The sequence below is a fragment of the Bombina bombina genome, chromosome 7, assembly GCF_027579735.1.
Source record: "Bombina bombina isolate aBomBom1 chromosome 7, aBomBom1.pri, whole genome shotgun sequence".
NCBI classification, from domain to species: Eukaryota; Metazoa; Chordata; class Amphibia; order Anura; family Bombinatoridae; genus Bombina; species Bombina bombina.
In genome coordinates, this window is record NC_069505.1 from 167972147 (window position 1) to 167998511 (window position 26365).

The window sequence follows — 26365 nt, forward strand, 5'->3', positions numbered from 1 at the left end:
AGTGTATAATGTCCCTTTAAATACATTGAAGTTGCTGTTAGGGTCTCTGCTCGCCCTTCAAACATTGTAAATAACAAGAAGAAACAGCAGCACTTCTGTGCAAATGAGCAACACAGTTCTTTATTTCAGTGATAGATCCATAAACAGCGAGGCTGCACTGATTAAGGGCTGCTTTTTCTTTGTGTTATAAATAAGGTCCCTTGAGCCGCAAGGAAACTGCTGGTCATTGGGAAGTGCATGCCACCACCCTTACTGTCACCTGCGTTTTGCTGCTTAGCAGTTGCAATGCAGAGCCAGAACATGAATTTACCAAAGTATTTAACCCCTTTGTGAGGGTTAAAGGACAAGTGTACTCGGTAAACAGCAGATAAGAGTTAACTGTATTCAAACATGTTGCAGGAACACCCTTTAACCCCTTGCACTATTTAAATGTAGGTACTGCATCACACAGTACTTTGCCCAGTGCACTGTGTTGATGTAGTACCTATGTCCAACGTAGAGGCACCTGTTTCAGTCCCCACTGTCAGTTTAGACAGCAGGAGTCACAACGAGGGGGCAGAAGGCATCTCCATTCATATGGTAAGGGAGCACTTATCGCGCACCCTTACCATATGAAGCCATATTATACATCATTACAGAGAGTGACCCTATCTGTGTCACACTCTGTAACAATGAATGTTTGTGCTGAGTGGGAGTGAAGGAGGGAGTTGGTGGATCGGCCCAGCGGTGGAGGTGAGGTAGGTGCGGGGTTAGCGCCCTTCTTATTGCCAAAAACCAAAGGCAAAACCATGCATGTCTCCCTATTTCTGAACAAAGGGGCCCCCAGAGAAACGTTTATAACCATTGTAGTGTGTAGTCATTGTATGTAAATAATTTCAGTGAGAAACCCAAAGTTTGAAAAAAATGTAACAATTTATTTTGTATGATTTTTTTCTGGCATCCAAATAGTGGCATGAAATATACCAAAATGTTTCTAGAACAGTACTTTGGGCTGTCTACTTTAAAATATATACAGGTAGCCCTCAGTTTATGTCAGGGTACTGTACCTGAAGGAACAGTTGTAAAATAAACCCAGTTATATAATGTAACTTAATGGGAAGTAAATGAGTTGGGGTCCAGACCCCTCTCAAAATTTACATTAGTAATGTAATATTATATTGTAAATTAGTATATATTATATGTGATATTATGTAATAATATATTTTATTTAATGCCCTGAAACAGTAGCATTTAATATGGTGTCTGGAGTGACAATGGCGGAACTGTCACAATATATGTATGTATTGGATGTATAATGGTCAAGCGATATATCCCTTTATGTTACTGTTGATTGCTCTTGAGAAAGACGTTTTTATAACGTTTTGAGTAGTTTTGCTTTCTTTTTTAATAAAAGGATATTCAAGCTGTTTTTATTGCTAATTACAAATTAAAAAGGAGAACTTGATTTTCTTTTATGAAAATAAAAAACTGATTCTGAATGCTGAGCAATTGCTCCCTGTGAGTATTTTCCAATTGGTGTGTTCTACACTATTGCTGATTTGTATTCACAGCACTTCTAATAGTAGCAATATATTTACCCAGGACTCCTAAAGACCTGCGCCACCATACACCACATGCAACTATTTGACTTCAGACAGAATGTTGTACGTTTCTTAGCTGTAAGGTTACTGCTGAGAAACGTGTTGCAGTTTTGTTTTATCACAGAGGGTAACTTTGTTGTTTCCTTTATGTGTTTTTAATTTATAATAAAAGTTTTTATCTGAGTCACGACTGGTTCCTGTGTATCCTGAACCAGTAGCCACTGTGGGTGATTACCTCTACCTGGAGCCTGTGTATCCTGAACCGACAGCTGCTGTGGGTGATTACCTCTACTGAGTCAGTGAGCTGAGATACGGAAAGTTCCCAGACTGTGTGAATCAGCACAATGTAGTGCTGCCGGGTTTTTGAGTACATATGTTTATGCACTGAAATTGATTGGAGCTGCATATTACAGTATTGCACTAGGAGGCGCTTTCTGTTTTTCAGCGGAAGTGGAATCTTTTAACCTAAGAAGAGTATTTTTGGTGGAACATATGAATTGTTCATAAGAATTATTTGACTTTAGTTCTAAATTTGTGACGGTTACCTTTGTGAATTAGAATATTATAATAGATTTTATTGTTATTCAGATGCGCCCCCTAGCACTTAGGGTGTTTTTTTCTAGACTATACAGGGAGTGCAGAATTATTAGGCAAGTTGTATTTTTGAGGATTAATTTTATTATTGAACAACAACCATGTTCTCAATGAACCCAAAAAACTCATTAATATCAAAGCTGAATAGTTTTGGAAATAGTTTTTAGTTTGTTTTTAGTTATAGCTATTTTAGGGGGATATCTGTGTGTGCAGGTGACTATTACTGTGCATAATTATTAGGCAACTTAACAAAAAACAAATATATACCCATTTCAATTATTTATTTTTACCAGTGAAACCAATATAGCATCTCAACATTCACAAAAATACATTTCTGACATTCAAAAACAAAACAAAAACAAATCAGTGACCAATATAGCCACCTTTCTTTGCAAGGACACTCAAAAGCCTGCCATTCATGGATTCTGTCAGTGTTTTGATCTGTTCACCATCAACATTGCGTGCAGCAGCAACCACAGCCTCCCAGACACTATTCAGAGAGGTGTACTGTTTTCCCTCCTTGTAAATCTCACATTTGATGATGGACCACAGGTTCTCAATGGGGTTCAGATCAGGTGAACAAGGAGGCCGTGTCATTAGATTTTCTTCTTTTATACCCTTTCTTGCCAGCCACGCTGTGGAGTACTTGGACGCGTGTGATGGAGCATTGTCCTGCATGAAAATCATGTTTTTCTTGAAGGATGCAGACTTCTTCCTGTACCACTGCTTGAAGAAGGTGTCTTCCAGAAACTGGCAGTAGGACTGGGAGTTGAGCTTGACTCCATCCTCAACCCGAAAAAGCCCCACAAGCTCATCTTTGATGATACCAGCCCAAACCAGTACTCTACCTCCACCTTGCTAGCGTCTGAGTCGGACTGGAGCTCTCTGCCCTTTACCAATCCAGCCACGGGCCCATCCATCTGGCCCATCAAGACTCACTCTCATTTCATCAGTCCATAAAACCTTAGAAAAATCAGTCTTGAGATATTTCTTGGCCCAGTCTTGACGTTTCAGCTTGTGTGTCTTGTTCAGTCGTGGTCGTCTTTCAGCCTTTCTTAGCTTGGCCATGTCTCTGAGTATTGCACACCTTGTGCTTTTGGGCACTCCAGTGATGTTGCAGCTCTGAAATATGGCCAAACTGGTGGCAAGTGGCATCTTGGCAGCTGCACGCTTGACTTTTCTCAGTTCATGGGCAGTTATTTTGCGCCTTGGTTTTTCCACACGCTTCTTTCGACCCTGTTGACTATTTTGAATGAAACGCTTGATTGTTTGATGATCACGCTTCAGAAGCTTTGCAATTTTAAGAGTGCTGCATCCCTCTGCAAGATATCTCACTATTTTTTACTTTTCTGAGCCTGTCAAGTCCTTCTTTTGACCCATTTTGCCAAAGGAAAGGAAGTTGCCTAATAATTATGCACACCTGATATAGGGTGTTGATGTCATTAGACCACACCCCTTCTCATTACAGAGATGCACATCACCTAATATGCTTAATTGGTAGTAGGCTTTCGAGACTATACAGCTTGGAGTAAGACACCATGCATAAAGAGGATGATGTGGTCAAAATACTCATTTGCCTAATAATTCTGCACACAGTGTATATAAATATATATTGATAAATGTACAAATAAAACTGCAGATATATATTTTTTTAAAAATTAAAAAGCTATGATAATGCATCTTAGTATGAGTCCTCTCAAAAAGATTAGACTACACAGGACATCTATGGCGCAGATTTATTATTCTCTGGACGGACAAGGTTAGAAGGAAGTGAACCTATCCGCCTGGGATCACAACTGTTGATGCCTTTATTTATCATTGCAAGAGCAGACACTTATGCAACATCACCGTTAATCACCTGGGATGGCCTGTACTGTGTAGATCGCTGCTTCATAAATATCGGTTGCAGACTTGCATGAGTGAGCCTCAGACCAATAGGGGCATTTGCAATTTGATAAATCTGCCCTGTAAGATATATTGCTTATTGTTACGTGACTCTTCATAGGGTTTTAATTTATCATTAGGATTATTTATTATTATCATTTGTTAAAATTATTGTTGTTGTTACTAATAATAAGGTATAATGATAATAAAGATAATTATTTAAAATACAACTGCAAAATTAAATCACTACATGTGGATGAGTAGTCACATCTCAGCTGTGGTTGTAAAATTTAAATTGATTTGTGCTTATTGAAGAAGAAGAGTTATTGTGCTTTGGGAATGGCGGTTGGATCTCTCTTGGCTGGCAACATTAAAAGTGACTAGTGTGAAATAGTTAACTCCCTCTTGAGATTTTTTGAAACAAGCAAATGACAAGATTTTAAGCAAAGATGGAACTGTGCAAAGTGACAGCCAACAGGTGTGTCCCCTGACTAGAGCAGAGAAGAAACTTCAAACAATGGCCAGCTTTCAGAGTTGGGTGAGTGCTTAGCTAGGATCAGTGGTAACGATCATTTGTGACTACAGATCTTCTGCTTTGTGTAAAAGATAAACAAAGATATTTCTGCTCACAATATGGTGCAGGTGTTACTGGAAGGACAATGAATTTCTTTACGTTTACCACAACACACCTGGGAAATGAATGCATTTTATCTTTAAGACTGTAACTGCATTAAAGTGAAATACAATTTACATAGTCTGTTTCAGGAATTCTTTCATAAATTTTATGTCATCTCAAGACGATTTCACCATTAGATAAGCATCTATTTATTGAATCCGTGCCATTACTCTTTGGACAATATCTCAGCAATTTTTTTTAAAGGTTTATGAGAAAAAAACAAATTTGTATTATGCATTTCAAACATTAGGAGTAAGATATTATGTGAGTTAGTATTATAACTACAAATCATACTTCTAATCCAGTAGTACAAGATGTTGTTACATAAATTGTTCGCATATTGCAAAAACAACATAATGACAGACCCGCTCTATCAATTGGGAAAAGTCAGGGCCAAAATTATTTTAGCGCCTTCTGAAAGGGGCATAAAGTGTAAAAGGAAGATACTGTGTATTAGAGAATATTAATATTGCACTGTTGCTTGTTTTTAACCATTGCAAAGTATCAACAGACAAGAGGGAACTACCATTTCCTTTTGTTAGTATGACAATGTATCTTTTGGTTTTTAAAATATATTTATTTTAACCTATAATGTGTGTAGAATATGTTGGCACTTTATCAATAAAGCATATTACTGTTGTATTTTTATTTACAAGCAACAAAAACAAACAAACAAAAACACGTTCTATTAGCAGGAATAAAATAGAATGTGTCCCTTAAATAAATCCAAAACGTGTTTTTGCAGTTTTTTTAAATTGCTGTTTTAGCTCGTTGCAACCACACCTAGAATGAATGTTTAAATACCTGAGTACTACCTTTGTGTGGAGAGAGTGTAAGATAAGATACAGAGATCTGCTGTTTGTGCAGACTCATTTCTAGATGTGACCGTATTTTGTCGAATGCGGAAGTAGGCGTCCCTTCATTGACTTCAGCTCTATTCGGAGTCGGATTTATGCTTGCCACAAGTCATTGAAAGGGTGTGGTTAATGGAATTGGCGGCACAGTCTAAAGAACTGTATAGAGAACTTGCCTTGGAGAAACTGTAATTAATAGCGCCAAAGAGTTTTATCAAGTTGCCTCCAAAAACATTCAGAATATTAAAATCATGTTTGTCAGTAAGGAGCAGATTGATGAAAACCGTGTTAAATGAAAGATGGGAAGGAGTATCTTCTTTGCCAGAAGCACATCAAACACATTATGTTAAAGGGACAGTCAACTCAAAAATTGTTATTGTTTAAAAAGATAGTTAATACCTTTATTACCCATTCCCCAGTTTTGCACAGCCAACATGGTTTTCTTAATATACTTTTTACCTCTGTGATTACCTTGTATCTAATCCTCTTCTGATAGCCCCCTGATCACATTACTTTGTATTTATTATCTTATGACTTGCATTTAAGCCAATTAGTGTTGTGTACAATGTTATCTATATGGCTCACATGAGCTAGTACTCCCCTGTTGTGAAAAGCTAATACAAAAGCATATGATAAGAGGCTGTCTTTAGTGGCTTAGAAACAGGCAGAAATTTTGAGGTTGAAATGTTATAAAGTATATTAATAAAACAATGTTGGTTGTGCAAAGCTGGGGAATGGATAGTAAATCTGTTATCTATCTTTTTAAACAATAACATTTTTTGTGTTGACTGTCCCTTTAAGACAGTAGCAAGAGGTATTGTAGAATATAAGCCATATTCCTCATCACTGGATACAAAAATACACTTATTTATGGACATACACAATGAACCTTTGGATGTACAACAACCGAAAAAGTAATAATAATCCTAGTGATTTTATTTTGATTGAGTATGCAGACAAACAGTCTGTAAAGAAGTTTGTAGCTCAGGTACTTACAGTCGATGAATTAGAAATTGAAGTTTTATGCCTTAGCAAGCACAATACTGCAGGAAGTACGTTTATTTTTCCAGCAAGAGAGGGCAGATGTTGGGAAGATAAAACGCAAGGTGTATGTGGTGGGGGTGGGGAGCGCTAGTAGTATTAGCTGTGAGTAGGAATAAATGTTTAGTGATAATTCTATATACTATCTAATTAATTGTGTGTATTATTCACAAGTACTGTACTGAAGATGTTGCAGCACCCCGATACTGATAACAGACAGTGTTATCACTTAGTTGTCCTGTTCCAGAAGCTGAGTAAATCTACATATCAAGTATGAATATGTCTGCTTGATTACTACCTTTCTTATTTTGTATTGTTTGTAGTTTGTATTGCTTTATAGTTCTTATTATCTTAATTTATATTTTATGTTAAAGCTAAGTTTTCTTTTTCAAATGATCCAAGTCCAGCTCCATGTAAGCACTGTTTATAAATGTGTTCTATAATGCACTGTAAAACAGAAGTAAATGTATTCTACTTTACCAATTTATTTTCAATATAATTCTTTACTGATATTGACTGAGTGATTCCGTGAACACAGCATGGTATTTCCGTTTATTTATTAAAACACTAGTCCTAAAGCCCTTGTACACGGGACATTTTTTGCAGTACAGCGGTCCCACCCCTTGCTCTCTCTCTCTGTCTCCCTCTCTTTTGTGCTCTTTCTTTCTGTTCCCCTCTCTTTTATGCTTTCTCTCTTTCTCTGTCCCCCTCTTTTTTGTGCTCTCCCTCTCTGTCCTCCTCCAGAGTCCATTATAATAGTGAGGAAATCCAGTACCTTAGGGGTTAAAGTGACAGTCAACCATAGAATTGTTATTGTTTTAAAAGATAGATAATCCCTTTATTACTCATTCCCCAGTTTTGCATAACCAACACAGTTATATTAATATACTTTTTACCTTTGTGATTACCTTGTATCTAGGAACCTTCTTCCAGCCCCCTGATCACATGACTGTGACTGTTTATTATCTATTGTCTTAAATTTAGCATTGTATTGTGCTAGATCTTAAATAACTTTCTGTGCCTGAACACAGTGTTATCTATGTGGCCCACGTGTACTTTCTGTCTCTTCGTGTTGAAAAGAGATTTAAAAAGCATGTGATAAGAGGCAGCCCTCAAAGGCTTAGAAATTAGCATATGAGCCTACCTATGTTTAGTTTAAACTAAGAATACCAAGAGAAAAAAGCAAATTTGATGATAAAAGTAAATTGGAAAGTCGATTAAAATCAAAAGTCCTATCTGAATAATGAAAGTTTAATTTATACTTGACTGTCCCTTTAAGCAAGTAGAGTAGTCAGACAGGCTGGGTTCATCAACAGTGAGGCAATCCAGTACGTTAGGGGTTAAGCAAGCAGAGTAGTCAGATAGGCAGAGTTCAATAACGTAATGGAAATCCAGAAAATAATAACAAAGACACCCAGAAGCACACAAAGTAGCACCTATACTTGGGTAGTGATAGGTAGAAAGTGAGCAACTTACATAGGTGCAGGATTCGCGTCACCGGAGATCCTGACCGGCTTCACAGTGAGAGGAGTGTGCGGCGATGACGTCACCGCCGCACGCAACAGGAGCCAACACAGCCCTTGACAACGAGCAGGGAAGCAGGTGCTGCGCCCCTAGCAACGGCTAGAGCGATGCGGCGTGATACCCCCTCTCTTTTGTGCTTTCTCCCCCCCTCTCTTTTGTGCACTCTCTCTCCTCACTCTCTTTTGTGCTCTTTCTCCCCCTCTCTTTTGTGCTTTTTCTCCCCCCTCTCTTTTGTGCTCTTTCTCCCCCCTCTATGTTGTGCTCTTTCTCCCCTCTCTCTTTTGTGCTCTTTCTCTCCCTCTCTTTTGTGCTCTTTCTGCCCCCTCTCTTTTGTGTTCTTTCTGCCCCCTCTCTTTTGTGTTCTTTCTGCCCCCTCTCTTTTGTGTTCTTTCTGCCCCCTCTCTTTTGTGTTCTTTCTGCCCCCTCTCTTTTGTGTTCTTTCTGCCCCCTCTCTTTTGTGTTCTTTCTGCCCCCTCTTTTTTGTGCTCTTTCTCCCCCCTCTCTTTTGTGCTCTTTCTCCCCCCTCTCTTTTGTGCTCTTTCTCCCCCCTCTCTTTTGTGCTCTTTCTCCCCCCTCTCTTTTGTGTTCTTTCTGCCCCCTCTCTTTTGTGTTCTTTCTGCCTCCTCTCTTTTGTGTTCTTTCTGTCCCCTCTCTTTTGTGTTCTTTCTGCCCCCTCTCTTTTGTGTTCTTTCTGCCCCCTCTCTTTTGTGTTCTTTCTGCCCCCTCTCTTTTGTGTTCTTTCTGCCCCCTCTCTTTTGTGTTCTTTCTGCCCCCTCTCTTTTGTGTTCTTTCTCCCCCTCTCTTTTGTGTTCTTTCTGCCTCCTCTCTTTTGTGCTCTTTCTGCCTCCTCTCTTTTGTGTTTTCTCTCCCTCATTTTTTTGTGTTCTTTCTGCCCCCTCTCTTTTGTGTTCTTTCTGCCTCATCTCTCTTTCTCTTGTAAGGTGTATCCAGTCCACGGATCATCCATTACTTGTGGGATATTCTCATTCCCAACAGGAAGTTGCAAGAGGACACCCACAGCAGAGCTGTTATATAGCTCCTCCCCTAACTGCCATATCCAGTCATTCTCTTGCAACTCTCAACAAGCATGGAGGTAGTAAGAGAGAGTGGTGAAATATAGTTGTACTATTTTATCCCAGGCAGTAAATAGAAGAAGAATCTGCCTGAGTTTTCTATGATCTTAGCAGGTTGTAACTAAGATCCATTGCTGTTCTCACATATGTCTGAGGAGAGAGGTAACTTCAGCGGGAGAATGGTGTGCAGGTTACTCTGCTATGAGGTATGTGCAGTTACAATTTTTTCCAGAAATGGAAATGCTAGAAAATGCTGCTGATACCGGATTAATGTAAGTTAAGCCTGAATACAGTGATTTAATAGCGACTTGTATCATGCTTACTCTCAGGGGTAATACCCTTATAAAATTGCAATATAAAACGTTTGCTGGCATGTTTAATCGTTTTTATATATGCTTTGGTGATAAAACTTTATTGGGGCCTAGTTTTTTCCACATGGCTGGCTTAAATTTTGCCTAGAAACTGTTTCCTGAGGCTTTCCACTGTTGTAGTATGAGTGGGAGGGGCCTATTTTAGCGCTTTTTTGTGCAGTTAAAATTACAGACTGAGACATCCAGCTTCCCTCAGAAGTCCACTGAATGCTATAGGGCTCAAAGGCTTTCCAAAGTCGTTTATTGGGGAAGGTAGGGCCACAGCAGAGCTGTGGCAGTTTGTTGTGACTGTTAAAAAACGTCTATATCGTTTTTTTGATCCTTTTTTTGAACTAAGGGGTTAATCATCCATTTGCAAGTGGGTGCAATGCTCTGTTAGCTTATTACATACACTGTAAAAATTACGTTTGATTTACTGCCTTTTTTCACTGTTTTTCAAATTTTGACAATTTGTTTCTCTTAAAGGCACAGTACCGTTTTTTTATATTTGCTTGTTAACTTGATTTAAAGTGTTTTCCAAGCTTGCTAGTCTCATTGCTAGTCTGTACAAACATGTCTGACATAGAGGAAACTCCTTGTTCATTATGTTTAAAAGCCATGGTGGAACCCCCTCTTAGAATGTGTACCAAATGTACTGATTTCACTTTAAGCAATAAAGATCATATTCTGTCTTTAAAAAATTTATCACCAGAGGAATCTGACGAGGGGGAAGTTATGCCGACTAACTCTCCCCACGTGTCAGATCCTTTGACTCCCGCTCAAGAGACTCACGCTCAAATGGCGCCAAGTACATCTAGGGCGCCCATAGCGATTACTTTACAAGACATGGCGGCAGTCAGGAATAATACACTGTCAGCGGTATTAGCCAGACTACCTGAATTTAGAGGTAAGCGAGATAGCTCTGGGGTTAGACGAAATGCAGAGCATACTGACGCTTTAAGAACCATGTCTGATACTGCCTCACAATATGCAGAAGCTGAGGAAGGAGAGCTTCAGTCTGTGGGTGATGTTTCTGACTCAGGAAAGATACCTGATTCTGATATTTCTACATTTAAATATAAGCTTGAACACCTCCGTGTGTTACTCAGGGAGGTTTTAGCTGCTCTGAATGACTGTGATACAATTGCAGTGCCAGAGAAATTGTGTAGACTGGATAAATACTATGCAGTGCCGGTGTGTACTGATGTTTTTCCAATACCTAAAAGGTTTACAGAAATTATTAATAAGGAATGGGATAGACCAGGTGTGCCGTTCTCTCCCCCTCCTATTTTTAGAAAAATGTTTCCAATAGACGCCACCACACGGGACTTATGGCAGACAGTCCCTAAGGTGGAGGGAGCAGTTTCTACTCTAGCAAAGCGTACTACTATCCCTGTCGAGGACAGTTGTGCTTTTTTAGACCCAATGGATACAAAATTAGAAGGTTACCTTAAGAAAATGTTTATTCAACAAGGTTTTATCCTACAGCCCCTTGCATGCATTGCTCCTGTCACTGCTGCTGCGGCGTTCTGGTTTGAGTGTCTGGAAGAGGCTTTACAGGTAGCGACTCCATTGGATGACATACTTGGCAAGCTTAGAGCACTTAAGCTAGTCAATTCTTTTGTTTCTGATGCCATTGTTCATTTGACTAAACTAACGGCTAAGAATTCTGGTTTTGCTATACAGGCGTGCAGGGCGCTATGGCTTAAATCATGGTCAGCTGACGTGACTTCAAAATCTAAGCTACTTAACATTCCCTTCAAGGGGCAGACCCTATTCGGGCCTGGTTTGAAGGAGATTATTGCTGATATCACTGGAGGAAAAGGTCATGCCCTTCCTCCAAATCAAGGGCCAAACAGTCTAATTTTCGTGCCTTTCGAAACTTCAAGGCAGGTGCGGCATCAACTTCCTCTAATGCAAAACAAGAGGGAACTTTTGCTCAGTCCAAGACGGTCTGGATATCAAACCAGACCTGGAACAAAGGTAAGCAGGCCAAAAAGCCTGCTGCTGCCTCTAAGACAGCATGAAGGAACGGCCCCCTATCCGATAATGGATCTAGTAGGGGGCAGACTTTCACTCTTCGCCCAGGTGTGGGCAAGAGATGTCCAGGATCCCTGGGCGTTAGAAATGATATCCCAGGGATATCTTCTGGACTTCAAATCTTCCCCCACCAAAAGGGAGATTTCACCTTTCACAATTATCTGCAAACCAGATAAAGAGAGAGGCATTCTTACACTGTGTACGAGACCTCCTAGTTATGGGAGTGATCCATCCAGTTCCAAAGGAGGAACAGGGACAGGGTTTTTACTCAAATCTGTTTGTGGTTCCCAAAAAAGAGGGAACCTTCAGACCAATTTTGGATCTAAAGATCTTAAACAAATTCCTCATCATTCAAGATGGAAACTATTCGTACCATCCTACCTATGATCCAGGAGGGTCAATATATGACTACAGTGGATTTAAAGGATGCTTATCTTCACATTCCGATACACAAAGATCATCATCGGTTTCTCAGGTTTGCCTTTCTAGACAGGCATTACCAGTTTGTAGCTCTTCCCTTTGGATTAGCTACAGCCCCAAGAATTTTTATGAAGGTTCTTGGGTCGCTTCTGGCGGTCCTAAGGCTGCGGGGCATAGCAGTGGCCCGTTATTTAGACGATATTCTGATACAGGCGTCAAACTTCCAAATTGCCAAGTCTCATACGGACGTAGTACTGGCATTTCTGAGGTTGCATGGGTGGAAAGTGAACGAGGAAAAGAGTTCTCTATCCACACTCACAAGAGTTTCCTTCCTAGGGACTCTGATAGATTCTGTAGAAATGAAAATTTACCTGACAGAGTCCAGGTTATCAAAGCTTCTAAATTCCTGCCGTGTTCTTCATTCCATTCTGCGCCCTTCGGTGGCTCAGTGTATGGAAGTAATCGGCTTAATGGTAGCGGCAATGGACATAGTGCCGTTTGCACGCTTACATCTCAGACCGCTGCAACTATGCATGCTCAGTCAGTGGAACGGGGATTACACATATTTGTCCCCTCTACTAAATCTGGATCAAGAGACCAGGGATTCTCTTCTCTGGTGGCTATCTCGGGTCCATCTGTCCAAAGGTATGACCTTTCGCAGGCCAGATTGGACAATTGTAACAACAGATGCCAGCCTTCTAGGTTGGGGTGCAGTCTGGAACTCCCTGAAAGCTCAGGGATTGTGGACTCAGGAGGAGACACTCCTTCCAATAAATATTCTGGAACTGAGAGTGATATTCAATGCTCTTCAGGCTTGGCCTCAGTTAGCAACTCTGAGGTTCATCAGATTTCAGTCCGACAACATCACGACTGTGGCTTACATCAACCATCAAGGGGGAACAAGAAGTTCCCTAGCGATCTTAGAAGTTTCAAAAATAATTCGCTGGGCAGAGATTCACTCTTGCCACCTATCAGCTATCCATATCCCAGGTGTAGAGAACTAGGAGGCAGATTTTCTAAGTCGTCAGACTTTTCATCTGGGGGAGTGGGAACTCCATCCGGAGGTGTTTGCACAATTGATTCATCGTTGGGGCAAACCAGAACTGGATTTCATGGCGTCTCGTCAGAACGCCAAGCTTCCTTGTTACGGATCCAGGTCCAGGGATCCCAAGGCGACGCTGATAGATGCTCTAGCAGCGCCCTGGTCTTTCAACCTGGCTTATGTGTTTCCACCGTTTCCTCTGCTCCCTCAACTGATTGCCAAGATCAAGCAGGAGAGAGCATCAGTGATTTTGATAGTGCCTGCGTGGCCACGCAGGACCTGGTATGCAGATCTAGTGGACATGTCATCCTTTCCACCATGGACTCTGCCTCTGAGACAGGACCTTCTACTTCAGGGTCCTTTCAACCATCCAAATCTAATTTCTCTGAGACTGACTGCCTGGAGATTGAACGCTTGATTTTATCAAAGCGTGGCTTCTCCGAGTCAGTCATTGATACCTTAATACAGGCACGAAAGCCTGTCACCAGGAAAATTTATCATAAGATATGGCGTAAATATCTTTATTGGTGTGAATCCAAGGGTTACTCATGGAGTAAGGTCAGGATTCCCAGGATATTATCCTTTCTCCAAGAAGGTTTGGAAAAAAGGATTGTCAGCTAGTTCCTTATAGGGACAGATTTCTGCTCTGTCTATTCTTTTACACAAGCGTCTGGCAGATGTTCCAGACATTCAGGCATTTTGTCAGGCTTTAGTTAGAATCAAGCTTGTGTTTAAACCTGTTGCTCCGCCATGGAGTTTAAATTTGGTTCTTAAGGTTCTTCAACGAGTTCCGTTTGAACCTCTTCATTCCATAGATATCAAACTTTTATCTTGAAAAGTTCTTTTTTTGGTAGCTATTTCCTCGGCTCGTAGAGTCTCAGAGTTATCTGCCTTACAATGTGATTCTCCTTATCTGATTTTCCATACGGATAAGGTAGTCCTGCGTACCAAAGCTGTTTTTTTTTCCTAAGGTGGTATCTAACAAGAATATCAATCAAGAGATTGTTGTTCCATCCTTGTGTCCTAATCCTTCTTCAAAGAAGGAACGTCTATTACACAATCTGGACGTGGTTCGTGCTTTAAAGTTTTACTTACAAGCTACTAAAGATTTTCATCAAACATCTGCTTTGTTTGTTGTCTACTCTGGACAGAGGAGAGGTCAAAAGGCTTCGGCAACCTCTCTTTCTTTTTGGCTAAGAAGCATAATCCGCTTAGCCTATGAGACTGCTGGACAGCAGCCTCCTGAAAGGATTACAGCTCATTCTACTAGAGCTGTGGCTTCCACTTGGGCCTTTAAAAATGAGGCTTCTGTTGAACAGATTTGCAAGGCGGCGACTTAGTCTTCGCTTCATACTTTTTCAAAATTCTACAAATTTGATACTTTTGCTTCTTCGGAGGCTATTTTTGGGAGAAAGGTTTTACAGGCAGTGGTACCTTCCGTTTAAGTACCTGCCTTGTCCCTCCCTTCATCCGTGTACTTTAGCTTTGGTATTGGTATCCCACAAGTAATGGATGATCCGTGGACTGGATACACCTTACAAGAGAAAACACAATTTATGCTTACCTGATAAATTTATTTCTCTTGTGGTGTATCCAGTCCACGGCCCGCCCTGTCATTTTAAGGCAGGTAATTTTTAAATTTAAACTACAGTCACCACTGCACCCTATGGTTTCTCCTTTCTCGGCTTGTTTTCGGTCGAATGACTGGATATGGCAGTTAGGGGAGGAGCTATATAACAGCTCTGCTGTGGGTGTCCTCTTGCAACTTCCTGTTGGGAATGAGAATATCCCACAAGTAATGGATGATCCGTGGACTGGATACTCCACAAGAGAAATACATTTATCAGGTAAGCATAAATTGTGTTTTTGTTCTCTTTCTCTCCCTCTCTTCTGTTCTCTTTCTGCCCCCTCTCTTTTGTGCTCTTTCTGCCCCCTCTCTTTTGTGCTCTTTCTCCCCCCTCTCTTTTGTGCTCTTTCTGCCCCCTCTCTTTTGTGCTCTTTCTGCCCCCTCTCTTTTGTGCTCTTTCTCCCCCCTCTCTTTTGTGCTCTTTCTCCCCCCTCTCTTTTGTGCTCTTTCTGCCCCCTCTCTTTTGTGCTCTTTCTGCCCCCTCTCTTTTGTGCTCTTTCTGCCCCCTCTCTTTTGTGTTCTTTCTGCCCCCTCTCTTTTGTGTTCTTTCTGCCCCCTCTCTTTTGTGTTCTTTCTGCCCCCTCTCTTTTGTGCTCTTTCTGCCCCCTCTCTTTTGTGCTCTTTCTGCCCCCTCTCTTTTGTGCTCTTTCTGCCCCCTCTCTTTTGTGCTCTTTCTGCCCCCTCTCTTTTGTGCTCTTTCTCCCCCTCTCTTTTGTGCTCTTTCTCCCCCCTCTCTTGCTTTCTCTTGCCCATCTCTTGCTTTCTCTTGCCCCTCTCTTTTGCTCTGTCTCCCCCCTCTTTTGCGCACTCACTACAGACCACGCCCCGTCACGCCCACTCTACCCTGTCACGCCCCTTCCACACCCCCGTCACACACACTTTGCCCGGCCCGTCCACTCCCTTCGGACAGCAGATCAGGACAGTTAGTTTGTGTAATGTCAGGTGTGTTTTTTTTCCTTGCGCTGTCTCTACTGCACATGACAGCTTCGGACAAGCACACTTGGCCTTTTATATTATAGGATATGTACCGGGTTAAACAAGTTGTCAACTTTTACCAAAATTATGTACAAGAATCTCCCAAATATATCACCATTATATAATAATTTTATTCAAACCTAGAGGTAATTCTGGAAGCTGAGTTTATCGATTTTTTTTATGAACAATTGTAATATTATATCTCAGGACTGGTTATTTGGTTACCAGTTTTCAAAGGGGATCATCTTATGATAGTATTTTAGATAGGCTTCTTTGTGAGCTATTGGATTATGATGATTTATTTACATCAGTGTTGGAAATAGTGTAATGCATGTAGTTTTTAACTATAAAAAGGTGATTCCGTTACTCATGGAATTGCCCCTGGGATTACCTTGGGGGCACTAGTAGAATGCTAGTAGGTCCCTCCAAGTAAAATTATCTAAATTTTCTGTGCTTTATCCTAGATGTGCAAAACAACTTTCTCGCTTTGTATTTTAAGTTTTACTGCCCTTTGCTAAGGTTTCGTCATGGATTTTTCTTTTATGATAGTTCAGGTTTATCAGCAATTTACACTTTTTCTAACTATGAAAATTTGCAGCCACTTGTACTGTATTCTCGCATTCTTTGTTTTGCCAGCACAGATTAGAATCATTGTGTAGTAACAAGAAACACAGCAAAGGCCAATTTTGCTTGTATGAGTAGCTTTGTACACAGTCAGCAATCTAACGGCTAGATTACGAGTTGTGTGTTAGGGTAAAAAAGCAGCGTTAACAGGTCCTAACGCTGCTTTTTCACTACCGCTGGTATTACGGGTCTTGCAGGTTTAGGGGCACCGCACACTCTTTTGGCCTTATCGCAAAACGACTTATGTAAACTTCGTAAAGTCTTTTTTCTACGGGACTTCCATAGCGCCGGTCAGTCCTGGGAGGCCAAAAAGTGAGCGGTACACCCTACCCTGTCAAGAGTCCTAACGCATTTAAAAGTCAGTAGTTAAAGGACCAGTAAACACAGCAGATTTGCATAATCAACAAATGCAAGATAACAAGACAATACAATAGCATTTACTCTGAATTTCAAATGAGTAGTAGATTCTTTTTTAACACATTTCAAAATTATGTATATTTCCACTCCCCCTGTACCATGTGATAGTAATCAGCCAATCACAAATGCATATACGTATAGTCTGAGTTCTTGCACATGCTCAGTAGGAGCTGGTGACTCAAAAAAAGTGTAAATATAAAAGACTGTGCACATTATTTTTAATGAAAGTAAATTGGAAAGTTGTTTAGAATTACATGCTGTATCTGCATCATGAAAATTTAATAAAACTTGAGTGCCCCTTTAAGAGTTTTATGGTACAACGCCGTAACATAAAATTCATAACTAAATTGCTAAAAAGTACACTAACACCCATAAACTACCTATTAACCCCTAAACCGAGGCCCTCCCGCATCACAGACACTAAAATAAAAATTTTAACCCCTAATCTGCTGCTCCGGACATCGCCGCCACTATAATATACATATTAACCCCTAAACCGCTGCACTCCCGCCTCGCAAACACTAGTTAAATATTATTAACCCATAATCTGCCACCCCTAACATCGCCGCCACCTACCTACATTTATTAACCCCTAATCTGCTGTCCCCAACGTCGCCACCACTATACTAAATGTATTAACCCCTAAACCTAAGTCTAACCCTAACCCTAACACCCCCTAACTTAAATATAATTACAATAAATCTAAATAAAAATTAATATTATTACCTAAATAATTCCTATTTAAAACGAAATACTTACCTGTAAAATAAACCCTAAGGTAGCTACAATATAACTAATAGTTACATTGTAGCTAGCTTAGGGTTTATTTTTATACAGGCAAGTTTGTATTTATTTTAACTAGGTAGAATAGTTATTAAATAGTTATTAACTATTTAATAACTACCTAGCTAAAATAAATAGAAAAGTACCTGTAAAATAAAACCTAACCTAAATTACAATAACACCTAACACTACACTATAATTAAATAAATTAACTAAATTAACAACAATTAAATTAAATTAGCTAAAGTACAAAAACAAACAAACACTAAATTACAGAAAATAATAAACAAATTACAAGATATTTAAACTAATTACACCTAATCTAATAGCCCTATCAAAATAAAAAAAAGCCCCCCAAAAATAAAAAAAAACCCTAGCCTAAACTAAACTATCAATAGCCCTTAAAAGGACCTTTTGCGGGGCATTGCCCCAAAAGTAATCAGCTCTTTTACCTGAAAAAAAAATACAAACAGCCCTCCCAACAGTGAAACCCACCACCCACACAACCAACCCCCCAAATAAAATATTATCTAAAAAAACCTAAGCTCCCCATTGCCCTGAAAGGGGCATTTGGATGGGCATTGCCCTTAAAAGGGCAGTTAGCTTTTATGCGGCCCAAACCCTAATCTAAAAAATAAAACCCACCCAATACACCCTTAAAAAAACCTAACACTAACCTCCTGAAGATAGACTTACTGTTCTGAAGACCGGACATCCATCCTCATGGAAGCGGCAGAAGTCTTCATCCAACCTGGCCGAAGTCTTCATCCAAGCCGGGCGAAGTGTTCCTCCAGACGGGCAGAAGTCTTCATCCAGATGGCATCTTCTATCTTCATCACTTCTGTCTCTTCAAGACATCTGGCGCGGAGCTTCTTACTGAATGACGGTTCCTTTAAGTGACGTCATCCAAGATGGCGTCCCTTAGATTCCGATTGACTGATAGAATTCTATCAGCCAATCAGAATTAAGGTAGAACAAATCCTATTGGCTTATTCAATCAGCCAATAGGATTGAAGTTTAATCCTATTGGCTGATCCAATCAGCCAATAGGATTGAGCTCACATTCTATTGGCTGATTGGAACAGCCAATAGAATGCAAGCTCAATCCTATTGATTGATTGGATCAGCCAATAGGATTGGAATTCAATCCTATTGGCTGATTGCATCAGCCAATAGGATTCTTTCTACCTTAATTCCGATTGGCTGATAGAATTCTATCAGCCAATCGGAATCTAAGGGACGCCATCTTGGATGACGTCACTTAAAGGAACCGCCATTCAGTAAGAAGCCGTCGTTTGAAGGGGATGCTCCGCGCCGGATGTCTTGAAGATGGACCTGCTCCGTGTCGGATTGATGAAGATAGACGATGCTGTCTGGATGAAGACTTCTGCCCGTCTGGAGGACCACTTCGCCCAGCTTGGATGAAGACTTCTCCCGGCTTCGTGGAGGACTTTGGTCTGGTTGGATGAAGACTTCTGCCGCTTCCTTGAGGATGGATGTCGGGTCTTCAGAACAGTAAGTCGATCTTCAGGGGGTTAGTGTTAGTTTTTTTAAGGGTGTATTGGGTGGGTTTTATTTTTTTAGATTAGGGTTTGGGCCTCAAAAACTTTTCAGGGCAATGGGGAGCTTAGGTTTTTTTAGATAGTAGTTTATTTGGGGGGTTGGTTGTGTGGGTGGTGGGTTTTACTGTTGGGGGGGTTGTTTGTATTTTTTTTAACAGGTAAAAGAGCTGATTACTTTGGGGCAATGCCCCGCAAAAGGCCCTTTTAAGGGCTATTGATAGTTTAGTTTAGGCTAGGTTTTTTTTTTATTTGGGGGGGGGGGGCTTTTTATTTTGATAGGGCTGATTAGGTGTAATTAGTTTAAATATCTTGTAATTTGTTTATTATTTTCTGTAATTTTGTGTTTTGTTTTTTGTACTTTAGCTAATTTAATTTATTTAATTGTTAATTTAGTTAATTATAGTGTAGTGTTAGGTTATTGTAACTTAGGTTAGGTTTTATTTTACAGGTACTTTTGTATTTACTTTAACTAGGTAGTTATTAAATAGTTAATAACTATTTAGTAATTTTTCTACCTACGGTAGTTAAAATTAATACAAACTTGCCTGTAAAAATAAACCCTAAGCTAGCTACAATGTAACTATTGGTTATATTGTAGCTAGTTTAGGGTTTATGTTATAGGTAAGTATTTAGTTTTAAATAGGAATTATTTAGGTAATAATATAAATTTTTATTTAGATTTATTGTAATTATATGTAAGTTTGGGGGTTTTAGGGTTAGGGGTTAATACATTTAGTATAGTGGCGGCGACGTTGGGGGCGGCAGATTAGGGGTTAATAAATGTAGGTAGGTGGCGGCGATGTTAGGGACAGCAGATTTAACTTTAAATTTAACTAATGTTTGCACGGCGGGAGTGCGGCGGTTTAGGGGTTAATATGTTTATTATAGTGGTGGCAACATTGGGGGCAGCAGATTAGGGGTTAATAAGTGTAGGTAGGTTGCGGCGACATTGGGGGTGGCAGATTATGGGTTGATAAATATAATGTAGGTCTCGGCGATGTTGGGGCAGCAGATTAGGGGTTCATAAGTATAATGTAGGTGGCGGCGGTGTCCGGAGCGGCAGATTAGGGGTTAATAAATATAATGCAGGTGGCGGCGATGTCGAGGGCAGCAGATTAGGGGTTAAGTGTAAGATTAGGGGTGTTTAGACTCGGGGTTCATGTTAGGGTGTTAGGTGTAAATATACATTTTATTTCCCCATAGGAATCAATGGGGCTGCGTTACTGAGTTTTACGCCGCTTTATTGCAGGTGTTAGACTTTTTTTCAGCTGGCTCTCCCCATTAATTCCTATGGGGAAATCGTGCACGAGCACGTACGACCAGCTCACCGCTGACTTAAGCAGCGCTGGTATTGGAGTGAGATATGGAGCAAAATTTTGCTCTACGCTCACTTTTTGTCTTTTAACGCCGGGTTTGTAAAAACCTGTAATACCAGCGCTGTAGATAAGTTAACGGTGAGAGAAAACTGCTTGTTAGCACCGCATAGCCTCTAACGCAAAACTCGTAATCTAGCAGTAAGGTTTTTAATCTTCTGTGATCAGAAATAATCTGGTGGTTCACTACATAACACTTTGGTAAGTAAAGAACACTACTCCAAATCTGCGATTAATATTATTTATGACATTTGCTAATGATATGAAACCAGAGATTGGTAAACTTGTATCACGTCATCAAGCCCATCCATTGGAAGTTTTTGAACAGGGAAATAATTACTAAATGTGGTTTATAAAACTCTTGCACAGTGACTATTGACTTTAAAAAGCTGGTATCAGAAGATAAAGATAATACAGTTTTAAAAATGTAATATATTTAATTGTTACTCCTTTATATTGTATTGTCATTATCTTAATTTGGGGTTGTGTAGTGCTGGTCTGAATATTATTTTTATGGGTTGTTAGGGAGCACCAATGGGGAGTTTCTAGAACTAAGGGGGCAGTGACCTGAAAATGTTAGGGAACCACTGCTTTAGAGCATGTTATTTTAAGGCTATCAACCCTAGACTACTGTATGTTTAACTCTTGCAAAAGGGTTAAACACACAGTGGAAGTGCTGCTTGGGACCCGCAGAGCACTTGCTAGTCCAGAGAGGAACTCACCTCTGATCCAATCAGTAGCGCTAGTTGCATGACTCAGGTATGCAACTAGCACTGTTGATTGGATCAGTTGCATTTTCTGCTTGGGACCAGCAGTGCTCTGTGACTCTCACGCAGTATTTCTACTTTGGGTTTAACCCCTTTCCGGGGCTAAACCCACGGTAGTCCATAGTCAATAGTCTTAAAATGATATGCTCTAACATCTTATAATATGTCATTCTTAGACTATAATGGCCCTTCTAGAATCCCTGTTTTTTAATTGCATTTTCATTTTCTTTTAGACAGTGACATATTCATGACATACTCATTTAAAATGTTTTTCTCTATAGAATAATATATTTCTTTAATACTATTTATTTCAGTGGTATTTTACTAGTACAAGTCCCATTTTTACGATTGTTGCTGCATGGGTAACTTGTTAAAGCTTAAATACCATAAATTGTATCTGTTCTGAAAGTAGTTATATATTCTTTAAATGACTTGCTGGATACAAACTTTACATTCAGATCACTCCCTATGTGGCAATTTAGTTCTACACAAGTTTTAAATAGTAAAATATTTGTATAACAGAGTAATATTCATCTTTATAGCTTTAGCTGAGAAACCTATTTGCAACAAGAATTTGTTCACTCATGATACTTAAAGGGATAGTTCACCCAAACATTTTTTCACCTTTAAATTATTCCCAATGATCCTTTTTACCTGCTAGAGTGTATTAAATTGGTTACAAGTAGCTCCTTTACTCTTATTTCAGCCTTTGAAATAGCTGATTTAGCCTGTGGTATCCCCATCTAAACTGAACAAATTAATACTGGAGTATAGGCTATTGAATAGCCTAAGTAAACACAGTCAGCAGAAGAAATTACACTCTCAGTGGGATGCAGGATAGTTAAGTAATAAAATGATCATTTTCCATTGTTCTCTTTATGCATTGAGCTTTGGTGTTCCAGCCAAATAAAAGATAAGGAAGCAAATCTGTTTACACAAAGTTATAACATAATGAGATCTGATATCACCTTTAAGTTCAACCCATTGTAATAGGCTGTGGTTTCAAAGCACAAAAATCAGCTACTTCATATACACAAATAAGCATGAAAATGCAATTTCTTACATATTTTATACTCTGCAGTTGGTATAACAAGTCATTTAAAATACATTAATGGAAAAACAATTTTATAGTGTACTGTCCCTTTAATGAATGAACTATAGCTATTGGCTCCTTGTCTTAGCCTTAAAGGGACAGTTTACTCAAAAAATTTCTCCCCTTTAATTTGTTCCCAATGATCCACTTTACCTGCTGGAGTGTATTAAATTGTTTACAAGTAGCTCCTTTGCCCTTATATTGGCATTTGAAATTGTTAATTTTGCATGTGGTATCCCCACCTATTCTGAAAGTTTGTGGCCGCGCGTACCAGCTATAGATAAGCTTTGTAAACACAGCCAGCAGAAGAAATTACACTCCCAGTGTGATAAAGCAGAGATAAGGTAATAAAATGTTGATTTTCCATTGTTCTCTTCAGGTATTGGTGATTGTTTTAAGGACAGCTATAAGATAAAGAAGCAGGTATATGTGCACAATGTGATACAGTAATGAGATCAGATTATACCTACAAGCTCAACCCATTTTATTAGGTTGTGGCTTCAAAACACAAAATAAGAGCTTTAATATACACAAATAAACCTTAAAAAGCTAATTTTCATACATTTTTTTACTCTGCAGTTGGTAAAAAAAGCAATTGTAAACACATTAAGGGAAAAACTATTTTACAGTATACTGTCCCTTTAAAGGGATATGAAACCCAGTTTTTTTTCTTCCATGATTCAGATAGAGCATACAATTGTAAGCAACTTTCTAATTTACTCCTTTTACCAATTATTATTTGTTCTCTTGGTATCTTTATTTGAAAAGCAGGAATGTAAGCTTAGGAGCAGGCTCATTTTTGGTTCAGCACCTGGGTAGCACTTGCTGATTGGTGGCTAAATGTAGCCACCAATCAGCAAGCACTACCCAGGATACCAAGAGAACAAAGAAAAATTGATAATAGAAGTAAATTGGAAAGTTGCTTACAATTGCTGCTCCATCTGAAACATGAAATAAAATAATTGGGTTTCATGTCCCTTTAAAAGCGTTAAACCTCTTTGTGATACTTCCTGCAGGTGGCACTTAAAGGTCATATTACAGCTACATACAAATAAGCAAAAACACTATTAGAAATGATATAAAGTGACCCAGGGACTGATATGATATATAAATGTATCACACCACGGTCCTTTTTCCTAACACAATGTAACATAGGGTTGCATTCTTATTGCACCTCCTTATCTCCAAACTGCTTTACACAGGCACTTGTGCAGTTATTGCTTTTTTTTTTGGTATTTTTTTATAAAATAATTTCAAATGTTTTTCTCTATATTGTGTCTTGCATAATCCAAGTATATTATTGGGATATAGGTTTGCATATGACACTTATTGCATTATTTTGACATAGTATACATTTGCTGATCACTGATTTATGAACACAATTATTTGTATGCTATTGCTGATTGCCTATTACTCATATTACTATATTTTGCTTTAATATTGGTTCACTATTGTTAAAGGGACGTGAAAAAAACAAATTTTTCGTTCATGATTCAGATAAAGCATCAAAAACACGTGCACAGATCCAGCACGGCTCATTGGTGATAAAACATTTTTTATTTACTACAAACTAAAAACAGTTACAGGAAAGTGGGTAAAACAACCATTAATCTTTATGAATAAAGGGCACTTCCAGAATGCATGGTTTGTGCTAAATAGCAAATGCTTGTGTCATAGATGAGCTGGATATTTGCACGTGTTTTTGTAGCTTTGTAGGACGCTATCCATAGAGCTCTCGGTGAAAAAAACAGCACCTACTATATGTGGGGTCAGACTTCACTGCCTAAGCAGAGGGGAGATCTTGGATATCAGAGACACATGTGAGCTCAGTATTATTTCTTGTTTTATTAACCCCTGCTATATTATGATGGATGGGTTTTCCCTCATGTCTCAAGACTTTAACGAATGGTGAACACTGTTGCTGAAATTTACCGCTTGTGTGTTTTCTGAGCATATCATTTTAAACAACATTTTTTACTTCTATTTATCAAATTTGCTCTATTCTCTTGGTATTCTTTATTGAAGGCGCAACAATGAACTACTGGCAGCTAGCTGTACACATTGGGCGAGCCAATGACAGAAGGCATACTGTATGTACAGCCACCAGTCAGCATCTAGCTCCTTTTCTATAAAGGATACCAAGAGAACAAAGCACATTAGATAATTGAAGTAAATTGGAAAGTTGTTTAAAATTGCATGTTCTATGTGAGTCATGAAAGAAAAAAAATCTGTTTTCATGTTCACTTATGGTTCATGACTGGCATTATCGTCTTCTAATAATACTTTAAGGTCACAGGCAATAGAGCTTGGTAAGACTCTTATTATTATACCTTTAGGAGCCAGGGCTAAATGGGGATTAGCATATCTAAGTACTAACAAACAATACTACATTTGATTTATTATTACATTTCTCCCTTGTTTTACCTCTAGGATCTTCCTGCTCCACAACTTGATGAAATAAGAAAAACAGAGAACTGCCCTGTAAATAAGGACGTTCCTGGAACTGCAGATGAGTCTCAAGATGCTATGAAAATCGCCTGGCGTTACCAGAATTTGCCAAAAGTAGAGGTGAATTTTAGCAAGTACAAAATGATGCTATGCTACAAGATGCAGGAAGTATGATGCATCTTACCTGTGTGCAAGAGCAGGAGTTAAACTCGTTAGTTTTGTTTGCATGAAAAAGATTGCCTATACTGTTTAAATTAAATGCAAATTTTAAGCACAATCCCAACATTACTATGGGTCGAAAGTGACAAACCCATCAAATGAGAAAGAAATGTTTTATTTTTCCAAAAAAATAAATAAAAATAAGTGAATATTAAAATGTTGCACAACCCACAAAGACATATTAGTTACTTTAAAAAGCTGTAAAACTAATTTAGCATATGAGGCCATTAATGTATCAAATGCATGTGTTAGTGTTCCTACATATGATCATTAGATAGCATTAATGTTTTTTTCTTAGAAAATTAATATAACTCAAAGGTTCATGAAACCCCATATTTTTCTTTTATGTTTTAGATATATCATACAATTAAAAAAAAACAAAACAAAAAAAAAAACTTTGCAGTTTACTTTTGTTATCAAGTTTACATTGTTCGGTGGTATTTGTTGAAAATCAGCTAGGTAGACTCAGTAGAGCGTACTCGTCTGGACCATTATATGGCAGCAGTTTAGCAATAATGATTTTAACAATGTTGTACATTGTGAAAATGCTGCTCTCTAGTGCTCTAAAGCTCTTTTGCAAAATTGCTGCCAGGTAGTTCTCCAGACGTGCACACTACCTACCTAGGTATTCCATTCAACAAAGAATACCATAAGCAAATGAAGTACCTTGCAATTACTAGCCTTTGTGTGGTATTGCAATAAATTAACATGCAGGCCGTATGTGAAGGTTTGCCCAATAAATTAACAACTTATTTGCTGCAATTATTTTTCATTTATCAAACTGCCTCCGGCACTTGCCTCCCTTGGTGAAGCTAATCCAGACTTGTTAACTAGAGTAGACCAGGCTTTACTCTTTCATGTTGTTAGTAAATATTGCATTGTTTTGGATTGTTTTATCCAAGCCAATAAGGGACAGTTATGTAGCAGAATTATTATTATCAGGTATTTGTAGAGCGCCAACAGATTCTGCAGCGCTATAAGTATAGGCGGTATACAAGAACATTTATAGGGATCAAATGGCTAGAGGGCTCTGCCGAGAGTTGCACTGTTGTAGTCGGCTCTCGGCAATCTACAAACAGCTGGGCTCATAGGCTTACATTTTAAGGGGTTCAAGGGGAAAGCAATGGGGTTAGGAAAGGTTAGTGTAGGTTGTATGCATTCCTGAATAGTAGAGTCTTTAGGGAGCGCTTGAAGCTGTTAAAACTAGGGAAAAGTCTTGTGGAGCAAGGCAGGGAGTTCCACAACATGGGAGCCAGTCTGGAGAAGTCCTGTAAATGGGAATGTGAGGAAGTAACAAGAGAGGAGGAGAGTAGGAGATAGTGAGCAGAGCTAAGGGGACGGGAGGGAGAGTATCTAGAGACAAGGTCTGAAATGAGATCGTGAGCAGAGCTAAGGGGAC

General features: G+C 39.2%; 1 protein-coding gene across 1 annotated transcript in view; it reads left to right on the top strand.

The window, feature by feature from the left end:
- Window positions 1–486: 486 nt before the first annotated feature.
- ELP4 (elongator acetyltransferase complex subunit 4) overlaps window positions 487–26365 on the top strand; it is a 635326-nt gene continuing 609447 nt past the window's right edge. The window contains exons 1-2 of the mRNA XM_053689320.1: window positions 487–579; window positions 24730–24867. Of these exons, the coding sequence (XP_053545295.1) occupies window positions 487–579; window positions 24730–24867 (231 nt within the window). The remainder of the gene's footprint in view (window positions 580–24729; window positions 24868–26365) is intronic.